Raw genomic sequence first — 22,874 nt, forward strand, 5'->3', positions numbered from 1 at the left:
AAGTCATTTTTTAAAAGCAGCAATAACAAACGACTTCTAAATACAAAAATAGAGCAGAGTTGAAAACAGGGTAAGAGAGGATTGTCTGCTTGGGCAATCTTAGGCTGCCTTGGTTATCCCACTTCTGCCTTCCACCTTATCAGCAGCAAAAGGCAAGGGCCCTGCTTGAATTCCTCTCCTGCTCTGTGTACATGTGAATGTCTGCTTGCCTCCTCACCCCCCTCATATATATAAAAACATAGGAATACCTGCTCCCCCTTCCCACCCCAGCCAGCTCAGCCTATCATTCCTGGTACCACCTACCTCTGTAGCGCCCCACCAACCACAGCAACCAGTTGACATTGGCAACAGGTAAACCCAGTGCGGACCAAATTAAACTGGGAGTTAATTAAGAGGTCTGGGAAAGTAAAATACGACCTAATGACATCACCTTATGACATCAACGTAGGCATGGGGAGATCCTCCACAAAAGCTGAGATTTGAAATATTCCTTCCTTCTTTTTACTGTAACTTCAGGAACAGATATATTATATTTTTCTTTAGATGCTAATAATTATTTCCATGTTTGTATCTGCTCATAGATGATGATGATGATGATGATGATGATGATGATGATGATGATGGTGATGGTGATGGTGATGGTGATGATGTACAGTACTTATCATTGATGCATATTTATGATGACCCCTACTTAGGGTTTTCTAGGTACAGTGGGGTCTTGACTTGAGAACTTAATCCGTATTGGAAGGCGGTTCTCAAGTCAAAAAGTCTGTAAGTCAAGTCTCCATTGACCTACAGTGCATTGAAAACCGATTAATCCCGTAACAGGCCGTTTTTGTTCCATTTTAGTTTTTTCTGGTCTGTAAGTCAAATCTCAGTCTGCAAGTCAAACCTAAATTTTGCGGCCAGAGAAGTCTGTAACTCAAAAAGTCTGTAAGTCAAGCCGTCTGTAAGTCAAGGATCCACTGTATAAATTGCTCAGATGTGGTTTGCCATGTTTGAATTATTCTATTCAAATTCTGTTTCCTCTATTAGCCTCTATTTTTTAGGGGAGGAGAGAGAAGAGATATTTCCTCCTTGTTTCTTTTGTGTACGTAGATTGTGCTTGGAACCACTGGCTGTGACTGGCTATTGCTGTCTTCTGAATTTCCTAGTTGCATCCAGCTGGTTAGTTTTAATACAGAGTTGCACAAAGTAGAACTTTACACCAATCTGCTAAGGCAGTTCTTAACATTCTTATGTTTTTATCATTTAAATGAGACCCACAAAAGGAGAGCTTCAAAATGCTTTGAGGAGTCAAACATGACATACAGTAAACTCCAATGTACATAAATAACAGGCACATTTTAAAATCTCCTCCAGGAGCCAGACGTGATTGTCAAATTTTGTTAGATCTGCTTTGTGAAGCAAAAACAGAGCTTATGCACACATTCAGTGCAACAAAGGATTTCCTTTTATGCTGGAGGAAATCTGACAGACCCAGCTATTCACTAATTGACTTCTGTTCCACTGCACTGAGAACAACAACAGCAATACAATGGCCTTAAAAAATGAGAACTGCACAGCTTTAAAGCAAATATTCAGAATATATTAAAGATCCTCAAAACATGAGTGTTTTATGTACTACACAACAACAGATGTCTGCAAGTTCCAGTGAATTCAGCAGGGATTTCTGCCAGGTAAATGTGTGCGGGACTGCAGCCTATATTCATTTCTCTAGAGCACACAATTTTTCCAAGGTGCTCATAGCTACAGAATTTTCTTTGTGATCATAATAGAGAAGTAAGAGTTGGTAAAACAGTTTCAGTGCTGATGGGGTGGAGGCTCACATTTTGTATTTACCCCTCTAAGAACATTTATGGAACATAACTGGTAGACTGGCCATAACATAACTCTCCAACTGGAATTTGACAGTCTAATGAAGAAAACTCTACCTCCTTTTCCTGTCCAAAAAAAGTATTATATTCTATCATTCTTGTAATAAATGAAAAGCCAAGATTGTGTTTGTGAATGCCACTCCATACATTACATGAACAACTTTATTTAGATCAAATAACTTGCGATTAACAATTGCTTAGAAGATTTGGCTCATTCTACAAAATGCCAAACTTTAAAGAACTGTGGGAGTCCTAACGTGACTTCATGTTATTCCTTATTGATTATTTTGGATGATGGTTTTGTGAATGATCATATCTTTTCTTGTTTCTTCTTCTTCTTCTGGTTGGGGGCATATAGCTTAAATTTCTGCAAATGATCTTGGTCCACTATTTAGCTCCCATGGCAATGTATTTCTTGCAACTGACCTAAGAAAGTCTGCATTAAACCAGAGCTGGCCAAGAAATTTAAAAAACACCAGGTTTACAACAGTACTTTGACAATGAAAGACACATGATATAACTGAAATTTGTTGTTAAGAGCTGTCAAGTTACCTTCGACTTATGGCAATCCTATGAACGAGTGATATCCAAAATGTCTAGTCCTCAACAGCTCTGCTCAGTCCTGTGAGTTCCCATCTTGTATTTGGTCTTCTTCTTTTCCTGCTGCCTTCAGCCTTTCCCAGCAGCAGGAAAGGTTGAAGAATCATGAGAATCATGACCTCTTGTCATGTGTCTTTCATTGGACAGCCTCAGTTTCATCATTTTTTGCCTCCAGATATAGTTTTGGCTCGATTTGCTTCAGGACCCACCTGTTTGTCTTTCAGTCCAGGGTACATCTGCAAAGGTCTCCCTAAGCATCTGACTTCAAACAAATAATTTTTCCCTGTCAGCTTTCTTTTCTGTCTAGTTTTCACACTTTACATGGTGACTAGGAAGCTGCTTGCCCGTGTTGTGCTGAAGAGGCTCCAGGTGCTTGCACAGTGTGGATTTCAAGCTCATAAATCCACCACTGACATGGTATTTTCCCTCAGACAGTTGCAGGAGAAATGTAGGGAACAACAACAGCCACTCTTTGTGGCCTTCATAGATCTCACAAAGGCCTTTGATTTGGTTAGCAGGGAGGGCCTTTTTAAAATACTTCCCAAGATTGGATGTCCACCTCGACTCCTTAACATCATCAGGTCCTTTCATGGGGGAATGAAGGGCACCGTAGTTTTTGATGGCTCAACATCAGATCCCTTTGACATCCGAAGCAGAAGGAAACAGGGCTGTGTCCTCGCACCGACCCTGTTTGGGATCTTTTTTGCTATTATGCTGAAGCATGCTTTTGGAACTGCAGCAGAAAGTGTCTATCTCTGGACTAGATCAGATGGAAAGCTCTTTAATCTCTCTAGACTGAGAGCGAAGACCAAAGTCCGGATGAAATGCATGCAGGACTTCGTCTTCACCGATGATGCAGCTGTTGTTGCCCATTCTGCTGAAGACCTCCAACAACTCATAAATCGTTTTAACAAGGCCTGCCAAGACTTTGGATTAACAATCAGCCTGAAGAAAACACAAGTCATGGGCCAGGGCATGGACTCACCTCCCTCTATTACCATCTCCACGCAAGAATTGGAGGTTGTTCATGACTTTGTGTACCTTGGCTCAACGCTCCCTGACACACTCTGCCTAGATGTTGAGCTTGATAAACGCATTGACAAAGCAGCTACCATGTTCTCTAGACTCACAAAGAAAGTATATCTTAACAAGAAGCTGGCGGCATATACAGTACCAAGATCCAGATCTATAGAGCCTGTGTCCTGAGTACACTCCTGTACTGCAGTGAGTCCTGGACCCTGTGTGCATGGCAGGAGAGAAAGCTGAACACGTCCCATATGCATTGTCGCTGACACAATTTTGGTATCACCTGGCAAGACAAAGTTCCAAATAGAGTAGTTCTAGAATGAGCTGGAATTTTTAGCATGTATACATTATTGAAACAGCGACGTCTACGTTGGCTTGGGCATGTTGTGAGAATGGTTAATGGTTGGATTCCAAAAGATCTCCTGTATGGAGAATGAGTGCAGGGAAAGTGCCCCAGAGGGAAACCACAGCTGCGATACAAGAATACAGTATCTGCAAGCGGGATCTGAAGGCCTTAGGAATGGACCTCAACAGATGGGAAACCCTGACATCTGAGCGTTCAGCCTGGAGGCAGGCGGTGCATCACGGCCTCCCCCAATTTGAAGAGACACTTGTCCAGCAGGCTGAGGCAAAGAGGCAGTCCCGAAAGCAGCAAAATCAGGGAGCTGGACAGGGGACAAATTGCATTTGTCTTCAGTGTGGAAGGGATGGTCACTCTTGAATTGGCCTTCTCAGCCGCACTAGACGCTGTTCCAAGTCCTCTATTCAGAGCATGTTACCATAATCTCTCGAGACTGAAGGATGCCTAATCTAAGATTGAAATCTTAATGAATTAGGCCTTTTACAACCCCTGTTCTATCTAGATGAGAATCAGATCTTTCTTTTTAATTTAAATACTAAACAATTTTGCTAATGATTGTTCTTATAATCTTTCTAGATATGCATATGTTGAATTACAATGCAAAGCATTCCCACACAATACAGCCACTACAACTTGGCTGGGTTTATAATCCCAGCACTGTACAAGTGTCAAGGTGGGGAAAGTTGTTTATTTCTAAGGCATGAAATCACAATACTGTAAGGTGCTACTGTTCTGTGTGGTTGGTCATCAATCAGTAGCCACCTTTTGAACATCTACCTGACATTAATACCTTAAAAGTAAGATGTGACAGATAATCATAAGTCATACCATATTTCTTGGTTCTGAACCACAAGTAGACAAAATGGAGCCTGCACTTTGGTTTCCCCAATAAATATGATGCTCTTAGGCTGTTTGTTGTTTTTTTTTGGAGGGCGATATATGTTATGGGGGGAGGAGATCTTTTTTAAAAGTACTGTATATATACATTTTCTCCTCCTGAAAGCAGGAGAGATGGATATGCCGGAAAATAAATTCCAGCCTCCCCAACTCCAGATGTATATATAAAAATAAAAGCCGAAGTCGACTTGCGCCTCAGATTTCCCCTCACTTATTTATTTATTTATTTATTTATTTATTTATTTATTTATTTATTTATTTCGCGTGTTTTCAAGGTTCCCTCAGTGGCGGAGCATTAATCGATCCCGGGAGCCTGACGTCTCTCTGAACGCAACCCGTCTTAGTGGAAGAGTGCAGGACGGCTGCGACGCCAGGCACCCTGCCCTGGAGATGGAAATTAATTAATTAGTTTAATTAATTAATTCATCCAGCGGGCGGGCGGGCGGGGGGAGGAGAGGCTGGGCGGAGGTAGGGCTCAGGTGGTGGCGGCGGCGGCGGGCTGGGCGCACTCCCTCTCACGAGGCAAGGCGCTCTCATTGGAGGGAAAAAGGCGGAGCGCGGCCCTCCGTCTGCTTCGGCGGAGCCACCGGGGCGGGAAGGGGGCGTGCCCGGGCGACGGCGGAGGAGAGGCTCCCGGCGCGGACACGGGCGCTCCCGCTCGCCCAGAGAAGAGCAGACGACCGCCGTGGTTGAGGGGTTGGGCGCCGCTGTTGTTGTTGCCGCCGCCGCCGCCGCCGCCGCCGCCGCCTTGCTTTCCTCCCGCGCCTTCTGGGCAGACCATGGTCGCAGCAAACTGGGGACAGCCGGGCATCCGCGCGGGCTCCGCCACCCCTCTCCGGAGGAGCTGGAATTGGTAACGCGCCCCAAGCTGCCGCTGGGGGAGGCTCTTTTTCCTCAGCCCCCCCGAGGCGTTTCGACCCCGGGGGCCGGCAGCAGCAGCCTCGCCACCAGCTCGATCCGGAGCAGCACCGGCAGCAGCAGCGGCAGCAGCAGCTCCGGATCCATCAGCACCATGGATCTGTCCTTCATGGCTGCGCAGGTCAGCGCGGGCGAGGATGGATGGATTGGGGGGGAGCAGGATCGGAAGGTGGGGGCGGGGGGTCGACCGATCTCTTCAAAAACTCCCCCCTCCCACCTTAATTCAAAGCCCCCCCAAAGCAGTCAGTCTCCCCCAAACCCTGAGCCCCCCCCTCTAATATTAGCAGGTGTTAAACAGGTAGGAGTTGGCCTCAAACGGGGACGGGAATCGTTCAGCTTTTGGTTTGATGGGGAGGGGATCATGAATATCCCTTGGGCGACGTAGAAGAAGCTGGATGGAGGGGCGGAAAGGAGGGAGATTTCTGTTTAGATTCCCGTTTAGATTTTAGACTGGCTATTTTGATCATAACTCATTCGTTGTCTCAGTTTTTATGGTGAGGAAGGGGAGAGTGGAGGACGGAAGCCACGCGGCCTTTTGTGAGAAAGCTTCCAATGGTGATTTATTGATTTAATTTATTTATTTTAGTGTGGGTTGAAGTCTAAGCGATGGGAAAGATTTCTCCTACTGTACCTGCTTTTGACTTGAGGTGGAGAAGGGAATAAACAGGCTTATGCAATTGGATTTTGTGCAGTGTGGCTTTTGTGCAGTGGAACTAAGCAAATTTGGGGTGGGGATGAGCAAGCTGGTGGAATTTAGTTTTATGCATTTGAGGTGAAGAAAACTGGGCTGGGAATAAGCTGGCTCCTGCAATTTAGTCCTGAGTTTATTTTGTCTTTATGTCACCAGTAATCTTCATTAAGAGAGGAAAGGGGGTCTCTCTATCTCTCTTTAAGTGCCCATCCTTTGGATGTGCAAGAAGAGGACATAATTCTGGAATGGTCGTTTGTTAAGTTTTGAAGAATTATGACATAATTTGATGCATCGTCTCAGACTAGGCTCTGTTGATAGGGAAAGGGAGGCAACCGCTGTGTTGGGATCAAAAGTTTTTATGACATACAACTACTTCTGGGCCCAAAATCTATCCTGCTGCCTCACATGTGGAGGTCACTATCCTATTATCAATGCTGAAGTAAAATTCAACTTTCAGCCCAGTTGGTTTTTGTAAGTGCAGTACCAAACAGGTGGTAGCTTGTCCTGTGTCTCAGGCAGCACAACGCCTGTGTCTCATTCTAGCCTTGTTAAACGTGCTTTTGCATCTACAGTGGTACCTCACTAGACAATGATAATCCGTTCCACTGAAATAGCTGTTTAGCAAAATCATCGTCTAGCGAAAAGCATTTCCCCATTGGAATGCATTGAAACCTGTTTAATGCATTCCAATGGGGAAGGATCGTCATTGTCTAGCGAAGATTGGCCATAGGAAAGCCACTTTGCAAACCGCCAAGCTGTTTAAATAGCTGTCTTGCGAAGCTTAGGTCCCAAAAACACAATCGCAAAAAAGTAAATGTCTAGCAAAAAAAACTGTCATGCGGGGTAACTGTCTAGCGAGGCACCACTGTAGAAGGTAGAAGATAACTATTCCTAGAAGTAACGAAAGCTATCAACATCTACAGTACAATCTAGTAGATGTTTCCTAAGTAAGACCCATTGAATTCCATGGGAATAATTCAGGTATCCAGGAGCTAGACTCAGTGATCCATAAGGTCCCGTCTAAGTTGTTGTTGTTGGTGGTGATCTGTGCGTTTAGGATCCCGTCATAGCTGTAGTTCTCTGCGCGACAGATCCATCTATCTGTCTGTATTTTTGAAATTTAACTGCTGCAATCATTTGCACTTTTCAGTGTAAACCTGTTATTTAAAGGAATGGTAAAAGTGCATTTCCACAATCGGTGGCATCCAACTGAAGCTAAATGGTGAAACATCTGGGAGAGATAATAGAAACTCCTCCTGCACATAGTCCACAGTTGGTTAACCTGTAGAATTTATTGTTACAGGATTGTAGTAATGACTGCCAATGGGGAGGGCAGGGAGTAGACAGATTCATCAAAGATACATAAGACTATTCATGCCTGCTAGGATTCCATCGAGTATAAGAAGCAATGCACCCGGTGGTCTCAGCCTCAGAGGAATATGTGTGAGAAGCTTAAATCCATGTCTTTTTCAGCCTTCCTTTAGGCATCTGATTAGACATTGTGTGAACAGAATGCTGGACTAAGTTTAAAAGGTAAAGGTAAAGGTAAAGTTTCCCCTTGATGTCCAGTCGTGCTCAACTCTAGGGGGCAGAGCTCATCCCTGTTTCCAAGCCATAGAGCCAGCATTTTGTCCGAAGACAATCTTCTGTGGGTGCGACTTAGACACGGAATGCTGTTACCTTCCCCCCAAGGTGGTCCCTACTTGCATTTGCATGCTTTCAAACCGTTAGGTTGGCGGGAGCTGGGACAAAGTGACAGGAGCTCACTCCGTTGTATGGATTCGATCTTACGACTGCTGGTCTTCTGATAGGCTTCTGCGGTTTAGCCCGCAGCACCACCACGTCCTTAAGTTTACTTTTCATTTAATCCAGCACAGATCAAAATGCTAGATGCAGGGGAGGGGTATCAGGAGACAGGTATCTAGTTGTCTTGTGTTTTCCCAGAGGCATCTGGTGGGGCCACTGTGAGATACAGGAAGCTGGACTAGATGGGCCCTTGGCCTGATCCAGCACGGCTCTTCTTATGTTCTTATGCTCTTATCTTTGTACATTCTTATGAATAAAAGAGTAGGATTAAACTTTAAAAAGAGCAATACTTGTTGATTAACAACTCTTCTCACTAGCTGCATTATAGAATAACATCATGTACTGGTACGGTCTCAGTGAAGTCAGAAGAAATATGTCTGGTGTAACCTTTTATTTAATTATTTCTGGGGGTTTTTTGGTGTTTTTTTTTTTTTTTTTTTTTTTTTTTTTTTTTTTTTTTGAGTGGGGGGAATCTACTACTGTATATGCCCTGTGGGAAAACCTAGTATATACCCTGTGAAAGAATAACAGGTGAAAAAAAGCTCAAATGCTTTCTTGTCTTATTCCCATCCATCATAGTGGAGCTCATGCAGAAGTATTTCCTATGCCTCATGGCTGTGTCTGTATGTGCGCGTGTGCATACTTGTGTGTGGGAAGAATAACTTAACCAATACAGTAATAGATTTTTTTCCCACACGAAGGGAAATGGACATCTTATTTTTTAAAAAAACATATATTTAATTTTTGTTTTAACCCAAATGGTTGGAAATGGCAAAGAACAGCATTATCAACATTGGTAATTCCTGGCACAGCTTTGTTTTTCTTTTTTAATGACATAGTAACATCAGAATTCGAAGAGAAGCCGATAGATGGCTGTTTCTTGATTGCTGTCTGGCCATCAGATGATGCCAACTTTGCAAAGCTTCGAGCCTATGTCAGGTGACTCGATGATAAATTGAATGAGATTGCATTAAGGAGAGATGAAATATGTGTCTTGCGGTCATGCTGTCTGCCAGGCATCACATCAGGAAAGGGAGAAATGTCTTATTAGAAATGGATTTTTTAAAGATGACAAAAATACCCAGTTAAGCAGTTGCACTTTGCATTATACAGTACATTTCAGTTAAGAATGAGAGTAGAAATAATCTTTTATCCAGATTACATGCTCATTAATTAATTAAGATTGTTCTTCTCATTCTCATTACATTTCTAATACTGCATTTTGTATCTTTCCATCATTTGCACAAGTGTTTGATATTCCTGTTCCCACATCTGTTCCATGTGCTAGATGGCTACAGGACACAATAAATCAGTAACAAAAAATTTACTCAGACCCGTCTTAATACTCTTGCTATCACCCACCTTTCTGTTGTAGGGTTATATAATCTAACAGTGCTAACAGGCTATACAATCCTTTTAAGCCCCTGTTGTATAATCTTCACAGGTTTCCAGCTTATCTTGAGGCTCAATTTAAAGTACGTTTAATATTATAATAGAATGCTGACTATAATAGAAGTCTGAGATTATACAAGATTATAAGAAAACTCTGAGATGGTTTCCATCTTGATGAGTGGTGTATGTTTGCAATATTTCTGAAAATGAGATTTTAGAAGTCTGCTCGATCAAATTGATCTCAGTATTTATTTTTTTTATTTGAAAAAGGAGATCAGTGACTTTTTGGATTTAAACATGACCTTCCCCAAGAAACTAAGAACTGAAAAGCTTGTTTTCTATTTACACGGTTGCATTGATAGTGGATTGGGGTGCTGAATGCATGGTGATGATGATGATTTCATAAATTTATATACTGCTGACTTAGTGTGAGACACTAAGTAATTTACAAAGATAAAATAAAAAATAGCCCTAACAATTGAACAAAACCAATAAAATAAATACCATATTTTTCCGTGTATAAGATACTCCCATGTATAAGATACAGACCCCCCATTTCTAACCAAAATTTTAAAAATCCAAACTTAGCTTTGAGTACAATATTCTGCCTCTAGGCTCAGAAAGCTCGGACATTATGAGTCGCTGTTGCATCTGAGCCTACAGACTCCACCTTCAACAAGATGTGTTCCAATTGGTTTGTTTGGCATCAACTGATGTCAGTTCCATAAGGTTCGTGATTGGAGGAAGCTAAATCTCCTGACTGTAGGGAGCTAAGCCTCATGTTTGAAGGAAGTCTGTTTACAGAGGCAATGTACGGGCAGTTTTGTTTTCTCCTCAGCTTATTTCCATGTATAAGATGCCCCTCAATTTTTAGTGTAATGATTTTAGGAAAAAGTAGTGTATTATACAGTGGTGCCTCGCAAGACGAAATTAATCAGTTCCACGGTTAATGCCATGTAGCGTAAATTTCGTCTTGCGAGGCATGGTTTCCCATAGGAATGCATTGAAATTTAATTAATGCATTCCTATGGGAAAAAAAGTCCAAAACAAACAAAAAAAATTAAAATAAAGTCACTTACCAGGTACTGTAGACTGAGCCCGGCTCCTCACAGTGCCTTGGTAGCCCCAGAACAGCTGAAAAATGAGCGCCAAACAGCTCAGAGCCAGCACCCAGCAGGGAGCCAGCAGCCATATTGTGCTCTTCTCCGCTCCCACCCCCCCGCCTCACAGCTGATCAGCGCTGGGTCTTAGAAGCTTCTCCGGGCTTGCCCAGCAGGTAAACAGGCAGTGGAAATGCACCCGGGGAAGCCTCTGAAAGTGGCGCTTTACCGTGGGGTGGGTGGATGGGTGGCAGGGGCAGGCCTGCCTTCCCCGCGCCCCTCCATGGCAAAGCGCCACTTTCAGAAGCCTCTGGAGGCTTGTTCAGCAGTGGAAAACACCCGGGAGGCTTCTGAAAGCGGCGCTTTGCCGGGGGGGCATGGGGGCGGGCCTGCCCCTGCTACCCCCCCAACCCCACCCACCCTGGCAGCAGAGCCCCAGTTGGGCTCATGAACAGTTGTAGTGCTATCTGATCATAGGCATTTGGTAAACCCTCCTGTTGAGTGTTTCATATCAACTGCCTTTGTGAGATCCTTTTCCTTTGGAAGATGAATGTAATGATGAATTTCACATCATCAGACTTCTAAATAGGGAGCTTTTGCTTCAATATTGCCAGAAACAGATACTAAGTCTGGGGATAGAGAACATACACTGGGTAAACATAGGGTTTCTAGTTGGGATGAAACAAGATACAGTACGTTAGCTAATGCCCAATAAAACTTGCTAGTCCTAAAGATGCCACAAGACACTTTGTTATAGATAAATGCATCATTTGGGACTGTCTTTGTTGTAATACACTACTTAATGTAGGAGATGATGCTGAAAAATGGGTTGCATCCAGAATTTTTAAAAATAATTACTTAAGAGTAACCTCATTCAAATCTATGAATTTCAATAAGTCCTGATGGATTTAAGTTCCACTAATTTCACTTGGTCTATTGTAAGCATAGTGAAAGCAAAGCAAAGGGTGTGGCTTATATACCAGCCCATAGCACTTAATCTTTGGGTGGTTTACAGTTCAATTAAATAATACTGTAATAATTGGAAGGCTGGAGGGCTGAGCAAACTCTGAGCTGGCTACCTGAATCTACTGGGATTGAACTCATGTCATGAGCAGAATCTTGACTGCAGTACTGTAGTTTAACCACTGCACAACAAGGTTAAATATTTGTAATATATTGTAAGTGGGGTAACTTTTGAAGTTTAGTCAAAGAATTTCAATTCGTAATATACTGAACAGAGTAGCAGGAGTGCTAACAGGCAATATGATCACTTAGCACTGAAAGTGCTAAGTGATATCTGTGAAGCTCATCAATATGTTTCACTACTCTTTTTCTTTCATCAGGTCTTTAATGTGGTTTAATATTTTGTATCTTCCTGCTTTTAAAGAAAATGCTTTTCAGACTTCTGTTGATCTTAGAGTACAATACTGCTTTTAATACCTTTTAGATTTTTTTGATTTTACTGTTTTAGTGTTTAATTTGATAAGCGACCTTCAAGGGTAGAGATGTTCAAACAATTAAAATTGGTGTGTAATGTAGAATAATTAGATTAGAGTCTATATAGCTTTGTGAAGCTGGAGAAGATGGAGACACTTTACACACTTCAAAAGCTTTCAGAAAGAAATAATGGAATAAGCTTAAGGCATTGATGCTAAAGATAGAAGCCTCTTTTCAAATCTCTAAATTTAATAGAAGAAGAACTGCAGGGAACCTAGACTGACTTTTTAAAATGGGGCTTTGTGCTTTATTTAGCATATCAGCTGCATTTGCAATTGAGGTGCTCAAGATATCGGGGGCTCCCAGGGCTGGCCGTCATATTAGGCAGAATTTGTTGACTATCTCAGATTATGGGGGGCACCAGTGCCCATGGCCTGACTGTTCCCCATGAACTTTATCTTAACTTGTATTGAGCAAAGACCTGTGAATGCTGAATGGAAGATTCTGGTGTTGTAACCCCAAAAATAACCTGTCTAAGCTCCAGTCCTGCTATTTTAGACTTAACCGGTTTAGAGACTTCACTGCCTATCTGGAGATCTCTCAAGAACCAGGGGGGTTACTGTTTTATCCCCCTCCCCCAGGCAGTGGTTAGAAAGCACATCTCCTATCAGCTACCTAGTTTGCCATTTGTTCACTACCCAGGGGAGTATCGTTGTTCTTATGTGCTGTCAGGTTGCCTCCGACCTACGGCGACTCCATAAATGAGCAATCTCCAAAGTCTACTGTTCTCAATAGCCCTACTCAGCTCCTGCAGGCTCAAGCATTGTGGTTTCCTTTAGGAAGTTAGCCTATCTCATATTTGGTCTTCCTCTTTTCCTGCTGCCTTTCAGCATTATTATCTTTTGTAGAGAATCATATCTTTTCATGATGCGTCCAAAGTAAGACAGCCCTCAGCTTCAACATTTTCACCTTCAGAGATAGTTCAGGCTTGATTTGCCCTAAGACCCTCTCATTCATCTTTATCCAAGGTATCAGAAAAGCTCTCCTCCAGCACACACATTTCAAACAAATCAATTTTTTTAACTGTCAGCTTTCTTAACTGTTCAGCTTTTAGTGGTAAATCGCTTAGAAGAAAGAAACCTGTCACTATTGTGTTTTTTTTAATTTTATTTCTATAACTACAAAAACAAAATCATATACATAAAACATATAAACTCAAATACAATAACTGTGTTCCCCACCACCATATACGGGACCTCTTGCCATATTCTTCTTCTTCTTCTTCTTCTTCTTCTTCCTCTTCTTCTTCTTCTTCTTCTTCTTCTTCTTCTTCTTCTTCTTCTCCTTCTCCTCCTCCTCCTCCTCCTCCTCCTCCTCCTTCTATTGTCCTCTTCTCCAGAACTGCATAGATTCTTGATTTGGAGCTTTCCCTTTCCCTCTTATAAGCACATATTCCAGAAATTTGCCCCATATTACATAAAAATTGTCCTTTTTCAACTCTTCTTTCTTAATCTTTAAATTACAAGTTAGTTTATCATTTATTGCTATATTCCATATTTCTTTATACCATTCTTCAATTTGTAATTCATTCTTTAATTTCCATTGTCTAGCTATAATCAATCTAGCTGCTGTTATTAAATTAGTTATCAATTCTTTAGTCATTTCATCATATTCCACGTTCTCATATATTGATAACAGAGCAATCTCAGCCTTACATTCTATATCTTTTCAACACATATAGTTTAATTCTTTGAAGATTTGTTTCCAAAATCTTTGTTTTGTTTTGCCTGTTTACTTTGAGGGAGCCCTATTATATAGTGGTTAAACTGCAGTACTGTAATCAAGACTCTGCTCGCTAGTCTTCAAACGTGGCTGCATTGCCTTTTCCCCCAGCCAAAAATAAACCTTCAGTTTCAAAAGAAGGATATGGGGGTGGGAGGCAGGCAGGCAAGGCGGAAGCAAATTACTTGGCTGCTCTTTGTTTGAAGAGTTGGTAAGCAAATTTAAAAGAAATACTGCCTTGGGAGGAATTTGAGATCATACACCTGCCACAAGCCATTTCCAGACTGCCTCGGAACTCACCTTAAGAAGCTTGCCTGGCACAGAACAACGGCCATTAAACTTTGGGACTCTGATATATAATTTTTCTGAGCTCCCCCAAAATCTTGGTGCACACCCTGAGGAAGATGAATTGCCACTGACAGCTGTTTGTGTGATCTTTTTTAGCGGTCTAATAAAGGTATCACCTGCTCCTGGTGTTTGTTTGGAGACCATATAGCTTTCTAAAAGATGGTATGTGTTGTTCTTTCTGCCCTCTCTTTTTTCTAAATGTTGGTTTTGATGTCAGTTTTAAAGGGATTTTTGTGTACATCAGGGCCAAACATATTTTTAAAAGACATTGTAGAATACCTTAAAACAATATTAATCATATGTCTGAAGGAAGATTCATGAGGTAGGAGTCGGACAATCTTCCTTTCAACTCTGCCCCACTGCTGTTAAGGGGACGGCCGTATGGAATGGGCTTTTCCTGATTTGTTCTCTTTCTTCCTTATTCCTACTACAGCCATGTTTGTTCTTGTTTCAAATATTTATGCTGCCTTTCCATAAGACTCGCAAAGGTGCCAACAATTACCAAGCCTAAAACGACAGCTTACAGAAGAGAATAAAGTGTGCCAAGGAACTCACTGTGTCTCTGCTTTGGCTCCTTTTTCATTTAATTTTTTTGGTAATACAAAGTACAGTGTCATCCACTCCACTCCCCCCACTTTTGAAATAAAGATCTCAACATAGATGGGTCCAGATCTTTTAGTTCTCTTGTTCCTTAACCAGAGAGGACTGAAATGCAAGGTAGTTAGGTTTAAACTCATTTGTAGCGAGGAAATATTTTGCATTAATTATTCTAAAGTCAAGATAGATTTTGTTGCAGAGTTTTGAATTCCTAGTTAAATTTCTCTAGCTGTGGAGCAGATGTGCAGGGGTTCACAGAACAGAATTAGCTTCATGTTCCCGGGATTAGTTCACCCCTTTTTTCTCATCAACTGGCACAGTCTCAATAACTCACTCTGAGACTTTAGTAGGAGAAAGAATAAAAACCATTTTACAGTTGAAGAGATCAAACAGTAAAACTAAGAATAAACATGAGTGCTTGCAGCAATAGGCATCAAGAATCTCATTCCTTCAAACAGACTACCGAGAAGGAGAAAGCTCTTAGCAGAGAGGCGTGACTCTCTTTGAATTCAGAGTCAGGGAAGGAACTATTGGTTAGCACTGTTAGTGATTGATAGTTATTCCAACTCTGAAAGCTCCCTCCCAGCCAAACCTATTAAAGGTAGCATGTGAGGTTGAAATAACGCCAACAGATTTTAGGAAAATGCATAGGATAAACAAATAGACAAATAATCATGTTATTAAGCAGCGTAGATTTTCTACTTAGGTATTCATTTTAACAGTAAACTAAACTCAAGTTTGAGGCAATAAAATGATTACTAGAAGTATGACGGTGCAGTAAGACTGATTGTTATTATAAGTATTCCAAAAGACACTCTTCTTTTCTTTAGGGAATGACAATTGGTACAGCAGCTCTTAAAAATCTTTGTTGGAGAAGGCAGTGGCATAACTGTATTATGGAGCTAAGATATGGAGGGATGATAGTACATATCAGCAAATTCAGAATACTTAAAAACTAGTTCAAAAGAAAAGTTTTTACACTGGTCCTGGACATTCTCGGCTGCCTTGATGAAAGCAGAGCAGAGACAGGCTTAATTTTCATCATATCCATGATTCATTATTGGTATACTCTAAATCAGTGGTCCTCAACCTTGGGCCTCCAGATGTTCTTGGACTTCAACTCCCAGAAATCCTGGCCAGCAGAGGTGGTGGTGAAGGCTTCTAGGAGTTGTAGTCCAAGAACATCTGGAGGCCCAAGGTTGAGGACCACTGCTCTAAATGAAACATCTGACTTAAGATTCCTTAACAAGTGCAAGTGCAAACAGAATTTTGTTTCTATCTTCCAATAACCTTGAAGACAGGAGGGAAAAATTCAAATTCATCTAGATAGGCTTGAGCACGGTTAGAGCTGGAAACACTGGAATGAAATTCAGCAGGAATAAGTGCAAAGTAGGAAAAAGAAACTGAGCACATCATTACATGGTGGGGGATACCTGCCTCATTAATATTGCAAGCAGTAAGGATCTTGGAATTGTCGTAGATCACAAGCTGAATATGAGCCAACAGTGTGGCGTGGCTACAAAAAGGGAAAATTCTATTTTAGGCTACATTAACAGGGGTATAGCCTCCAAATCCTGCAAGGTACTACCTCCCCTCTATTCGGCACTGGTTAGCCTCATCTTGAGTATTGTGTCCAGTTCTGGACACCACACTTCAGGAAGGATGCTAACAAATTGGAACAAGTTCAGAGGAAGGCAACAAGGATGATCAGGAGGCCTGAAACCAAGCCCTATAAGGAAAAAAACTGAAAGAATTCGGCATGTTTAGCCTTGAGAAAATAAGACTGAGGGAAGGTGTGACAACACTTTTCAAACACTTGAAAGGTAGTCATACAGAGGAGGGGCAGGATCTGTTCTCGATCAGTCTAGAGCAGGGGTCAGGGAACTTTTTTACCTTTTACCCTGCAAAAAATTTATATACGCCGACATTACCCCCTTGATTCGAAAGGAAGGAAATCATACATTATTTGAATTAAAAATATTATTGAATCTACACAGGCTGTGTACCGAACTAGCAGGATGCACCAATTTGATAAAGATGTGCACTATTTTTGCTGGAACACATTGCACTCCAGCCATGGTGTGGTATAGGGAGTAGTAAGGTGTCCAATGTCCCTAGCAACTTGCATTAAATTTTTGCTAGCTTGCAGAGGATCATTAGTGGCTGCCAGAGTGGTGCTAGCAATGACATGCTTTCTAGAGACAGCCAACGCAGAATTGGGTGTGTGTGTGTGTGTTTCCCTACCACTTTAATCATTCTATGTGTGGCGTGCAAAAAGGAACAAACCAGGCTAAAGGTCATGTCACCCACCCTGGTGCCACAGCCCAATATCAAAGGACCAGTGTGCTTTTTTTATCATCATCAATGGAAAACTCAGCAGTAGTCAGAAGATTGGAAAAGATCAGTCTACATCCCAGTCCCAAAGAAGGGCAGTGCCAAAGAATGCTCTCACTACCATACAATTGCACTCATTTCACACACTAGCAAGGTTATGCTCAAAATCCTCCAAGGTAGGCTTCAGCAGTACATGGACCGAGAACTCCCACAAGTACAAGCTGGATTTTGAAGGGGCAGAGGAACTAGAGACCAAATTGCTAACATGCACTGGATTATGGAGAAAGCCAGAGAGTTCCAGAAAAACATCTACTTCTGCTTCATTGACTATGCAAAAGCATGGCAGAAAGTGAGGAGGAATTAAAGAACCTCTTAATGAGGGTGAAAGAGGAGAGTGCAAAAAATGGTCTGAAACTCAACATCAAAAAAAGGAAGAGCATGGCCACTGGTCCCATCACCTCCTGGCAAATAGAAGGGGAAGAGATGGAGGCAGTGACAGATTTCACTTTCTTGGGCTCCTTGATCACTGCAGATGGAGACAGCAGCCACAAAGTTCAAAGATGCCTGCCTCTTGGGAGGAAAGCGATGATAAACCTAGACAGCACCTTAAAAAGCCACCCTCCCCCCCTTAATTCAGTTTCACTTTTGCTTGCCTGCCTGTTCATTTTCAGTTTTGAGTAGTCTCTCTCTCTCTCTCTCTCTCTCACACACACACACACACACACACACACACACCCCTCCCTCCCTCCATTTTGTATATTTAAATAAGCTTGACGAAGTCCTAGGTCTCTTGCACATTTCTTTCTTCCCTCCTTTCCTTGCTTGCTCCTTTCCCTCCTGCTGCTTCTTTGCAGTCACTTCCGGAGGAAGCAGTCATTCAGAAGCCCGGGATTGGCTGATTGCCCGGGGCTAATCGCCAGCTGCATCCAATTAGGCTTATCTCTCCGATCTCTCTAACAGAAGGGAGCATTTAGGAGCTCCCTGCTGCAAGGAAGGAAGTAACAGAGCGAGGTGGTTTACAATTAAAGCTTTGGCTCCAGAGGGTGGGGGTGGATGGGAGGGAGGGGGTAGCAGCCCCAGGATTTTCACTTTTACCCCAAATGAGGTAATTTACCCCTGTTCCCCAACCCATGGTCTAGAGTGCAGGACATGTGACAAGTTACAGGAAGTCAGATTTCAGTTGAATATCAGGAAAAACCTCCTAAGTGTTAGAACAGTTAGAGAACCAACAGTTGGATCACTCACTAAAGGTAGTGAGTGATCCAACATTGGAGGCATTCAAGAGAAATGTAGACAACCACTTGGCAGATATCCTTTGCTTTCTATTCCTGCATTGAGCAGGGGGTCGGACTCGATGACCTTATAGGCCCCTTCCAACTTCATTATTCTATGATTCTGTGAAGTTAAAGAGGGAAGGAGGTTTGGATGAAAATGTGCTGGCACAGAGTGAATTTGTATTCAGTTCCGACAAAACAAATAGCCATGCTTGGATAGCAATGCAGCTTTAATCAAGTAATTAATTCTTTCATTTCTTTACAAGGCTGTAATGTTACTGTTCTTCCTGATGATTCACATATATTAAAGAAGATCAAAAAGTTTCACGATATCTACCAACAATCACCTTCCTGTCCTTGAGAAAACCCTTTACGAAATCAAGGTTCCAACATCCGTTTGCCTATCTTAATGGCACATAGCATTACCTCCCTGTAAATAACAGACTATATTTTTGAAAATGATGGTTCAAAAGATGGAGTATTCTTTATTGTATAGTATTATTATTACTTTGTACTTGGTCCTATTTATTGTGCTGTCCCTTGCAGATCTGCTTTAGAGACTGTCTGTTATCCCATCTTGTGGCAGACGTGATGGTTGGCTAGCGCAGAACATTGTACTTTGCCTGCGATGTGACAAACAAGAATATACATCATGCCAGGTTGAACTGTACACAGATAGAGCTAAGAAAATTAGAGCAAGCATCTTGAACCAGATGGCACTAGAGGGAAAGAGAAATCTGATGATTTGAAAATGTTAAACCCATGGATAAAAGTTGACTAGACCTAGATTCCAGTCATTTTTAAATCTGGATGTGCTTAAATTGATTGTTTGATAATAATAATAATTCCTAAGTACTTTTTCTGCTGTTTATGCTTATCAGCATTTTCTTTTCTTCTTTCTTTTTGTGTTTGCAATGGCCCGTGGCTAAAGGCAGCAGACATACTGGATTGGACTACTAAGAGAGATACAGTGGTGCCTTGCTTAACGAGTGCACCGTTTAACGAAAAATCCGTATAGCGATCCCTTTTTGGGGATCGCTATACGGATCAGCCCCAATCGCCGCACTCGCTTTGCGACGATTGGGGTTCCGGCGGCCATTTTGGAGCCGCCGATCAGCTGATCGGCGGCTCCAAAATGGCCGCCGGAGCGAAAACATCGCTGGAGGGGGTAAGTTTAGACACTTATTGGAACGCATTAAACTAAGTTTAATGCGTTCCAATAGGTTTTCCTGCCCCGCACAGCGATGTTTTCGTATAGCGAAGGTTAATCCGGAACGGATTAACCTCGCTATACGGGGCACCACTGTATAAGTATTTCATGGCCCTGCCTTCCCCATGTTTCCATTAGACATGGGGCAAGGATGTTGCTTTGTGGGAAGAATGTCAAATGTTGACGTGACAATGAAGACTGGAAAGTCTGGGTGATTCACGGTGTTCTAGGCACTGTTGTTCTGAAATAGTAACTTTTCCAAACTCTGTTTTTCAGAACATAAAAAGAGCCATTCTAGATCAGACCGAAGGCCTGTCTTGTCCTACATTCCATTCACAAAACATTGAGACAGTTGTTCATGGGAAGCCCATCACCAGAAAAGTAATGCTCTCTCTGGTGCTAGAGGGTACATTATGTGACTTTTTTGCTAGGGCATGCAGAAGCTGGAGTCAATGGAATAACTGTCCAAGTCAGTAACATTCAGACTTTCTGCACTGACATCTACAAGAGAATATATCAGTGCTGAATCAAATGAGAAGGCCTGTTCCAATGCGCATAGTCAGTTGATATGGCGTGATTGCCAGCCCTACTGAGACTCATTACTAGTCTATGAGAACTTCATCCTAAGAAAATGGCCACCATTTGTCCTTTTCCAGGAGGAGATCAAGAGTCACAGTTTGATATCTTTGAACAATGCTTCTTCACCATTCTTCTTCTCTTCATCAAGGAACACTGAAGCTTCTAAGGAACTATAGTTTCCCCCAGAAACCAATACCGTTTCAAGCCACTGCAGCAAAGCACGTGCTTTTGGGGTTATTTTAGCTAATTGTTTTGTCCTTGACCCATTTTTTCCGGAGTTTCAAGCCCCAAGTGGCCACTTAGGCATGCACTAGGAAAGAAGAAAATGGCATCATTTAAAAGGATGTTATCCTATTGAGCTTCTATGGGGGCATTCCTATTGTACAAGCAGAAAATTTTTTTTTTACCCTTCATGGAAATCACCACTTGCACAATGACAGTGCTGGCACAGCCAAGGATGATGCCACATTGCTATACTTTTCAATCAGAACAAGCTTAGTAGGGTACTGTCTATAACTATAACTTAGATAAAAAAAACAGTCCATTCCACATGAGTAGGGAAGTCTGTGTCTGCTCTTCCTGCTCTCCAGGAATTTATGCTTTATGGGCAGTCTCCCTCAATACCGTTCTTTCTATTTAAAAAAAGTTAGACTTCACAAGGCCTTCAGATAGGGAATGACTTTCAACAGAGGGTGATCCTCCACAAAATGGTATTTAAGATCCCCCCATTCTGTACCTCTTCCTGATTTGTGTTCCACTCATCATTTTAAACAGGGAATAACTCAGGTTTATTGAGTTTATATCAGTGGAGTTCATTCTTATATAGACTCTTCCAAACTTCTGGGTCAAAAGGCAGGAGCAAAAAACTAATGGCCTTCAAACCTCAATCCATTATCTACTTGCAAATGTAGGTCTTCCAAGTTTAGTTAATCCCTTAAGTGAGTATCCATGGCAATTATGAACGTACCGTTCACATTTGGCAATGTATTCTTTTCTGGAGCAAATCCAAGGGAATGAACTTTTAAAAGGGAGAGAGATCATATTTCCCTGAGGACAGAGGAAGGAGAAGAACCTAGAAAAGCATTTTTTTAAAAATGCATGAATATCTCCTTACTTGTGGCATAGGAACATCAGCAGAGAGAAAAAACGTACACCTTCTTTGAAACCAGACAGGTTTCAGTTTTCTCTTTCTCTCTTATGGGAAATGAGGACGTGAGATAATTTTTCACACTCTCTTCTTCACCTTTCTTGTTATTCTATTGTTCTTCTGTTTAGCTTTTATAAACCGCCCAGAGTGGCCTTGGCTGCCAGATGGGCGGTATAGAAATCAAACACCTAACTACCTAACTAACTACAGTGGTGCCTCGCAAGACAAATGCCTCGCAGGACAAAAAACTCGCAAGGCAAATGGTTTTGGCAATGGAGTTGATGACTCACAAGACAAATATTCCTATGGCCATGCTTCGCAAGATGAATGTTTTCAGTTTTTTTTTGTTCCTGCTTTGTGTTTGCTGATTTTTAAATATTTTTCTATAATGTTTAAAAAGTTAAAGTTTTTTATTGAAAATTTTTAAATCATCTGCACAATATGTATGGCTTTAAAGAGCACTTAATAAACCCTTTGTAAACCAAATTTGACTTTGTTCTGACTTTTTTTGCCCATAGGAACGCATTAATTAGATTTCAGGGCATTCCTATGGGAAAACACGTTTCGTAAGACGATTTTTTCGCAAGATAACATTAACTACGGAATGAATTAAATTCATCTTGTGAAGCACCACTGTAACTAACTAACTAACTAACTAACTAACTAACTAACTAACTAACTAACTAACTAACTAACTAACTAACTAACTAACTAACTAACTAACTAACTAACTATAACTAACTAACTAACTATGAGGATGTCCTGAACTACATGGAATGAAATGGCTGATTTGAGAGAAAGGACATTTCTTAGAACTGGGCTTTGATCCAAGAAGAAATAAAGTATGGGGGGGGGGCTACAGATAGTTGCAGGGAAAGGAAGGACTGGAACACTGAAAAGGGCCAGCTCTACTGTTAGACAGAATGGGACATCCCTTCAAGCAGCAGATGTTGGGTGTGTCATGGAATTTACTTGATTTATTAATATTTTATTTTTATGGCCAGGAAGTGAGAGAGATGCTGGTGATTATTTATTTATTTATTTATTTATTTATTTATTTATTGCTTGCTTGCTTGCTTGCTTGCTTGCTTGCTTGCTTGCTTGCCTGCCTGCCTGCCTGCCTGCCTGCCTGCCTGCCTGCCTGCCTCAGGTACCAACGTGATTTGATCAGCCTATGGTACTCAGTCACCTTGACCAAGTCAGGCCAGCTTACGGTACTAAGGCATTGAACTGCAAGTACTACTTGCTGCTGTGCTCAAGGCAGAAAGAATATCTCGACTTGGCCATGATATTATTACTGCCAATTTGGAGCATGTTCAGGAAAGAGGGATCAAGATGGTGAAGGCATTAGAAGCAAAGTTCTATGTAGAATGGTAGAAAGAGCTGGATATCTTTATATGTCGGAATGAAAATCCAGAGGAAATGTTTCCATAGTCTTCAGATATATGAAGCTTCACCATGTTAGAAAGCTCCTGTAAGTTTCAGAATAAAATCCAAA

General features: G+C 41.8%; 1 protein-coding gene across 1 annotated transcript in view; it reads left to right on the forward strand.

Annotated features, from left to right (window-relative positions):
- The first annotated feature begins 420 nt into the window (after positions 1–420).
- The window catches only part of C1H14orf132 (chromosome 1 C14orf132 homolog), a 79,228-nt gene continuing 56,774 nt past the window's right edge, over positions 421–22,874 (forward strand). The window contains exons 1-2 of the mRNA XM_078387570.1: positions 421–444; positions 5,234–5,800. Of these exons, the coding sequence (XP_078243696.1) occupies positions 421–444; positions 5,234–5,800 (591 nt within the window). The remainder of the gene's footprint in view (positions 445–5,233; positions 5,801–22,874) is intronic.

The sequence above is a fragment of the Pogona vitticeps genome, chromosome 1 (genome assembly GCF_051106095.1).
Source record: "Pogona vitticeps strain Pit_001003342236 chromosome 1, PviZW2.1, whole genome shotgun sequence".
Taxonomy (NCBI): Eukaryota; Metazoa; Chordata; class Lepidosauria; order Squamata; family Agamidae; genus Pogona; species Pogona vitticeps.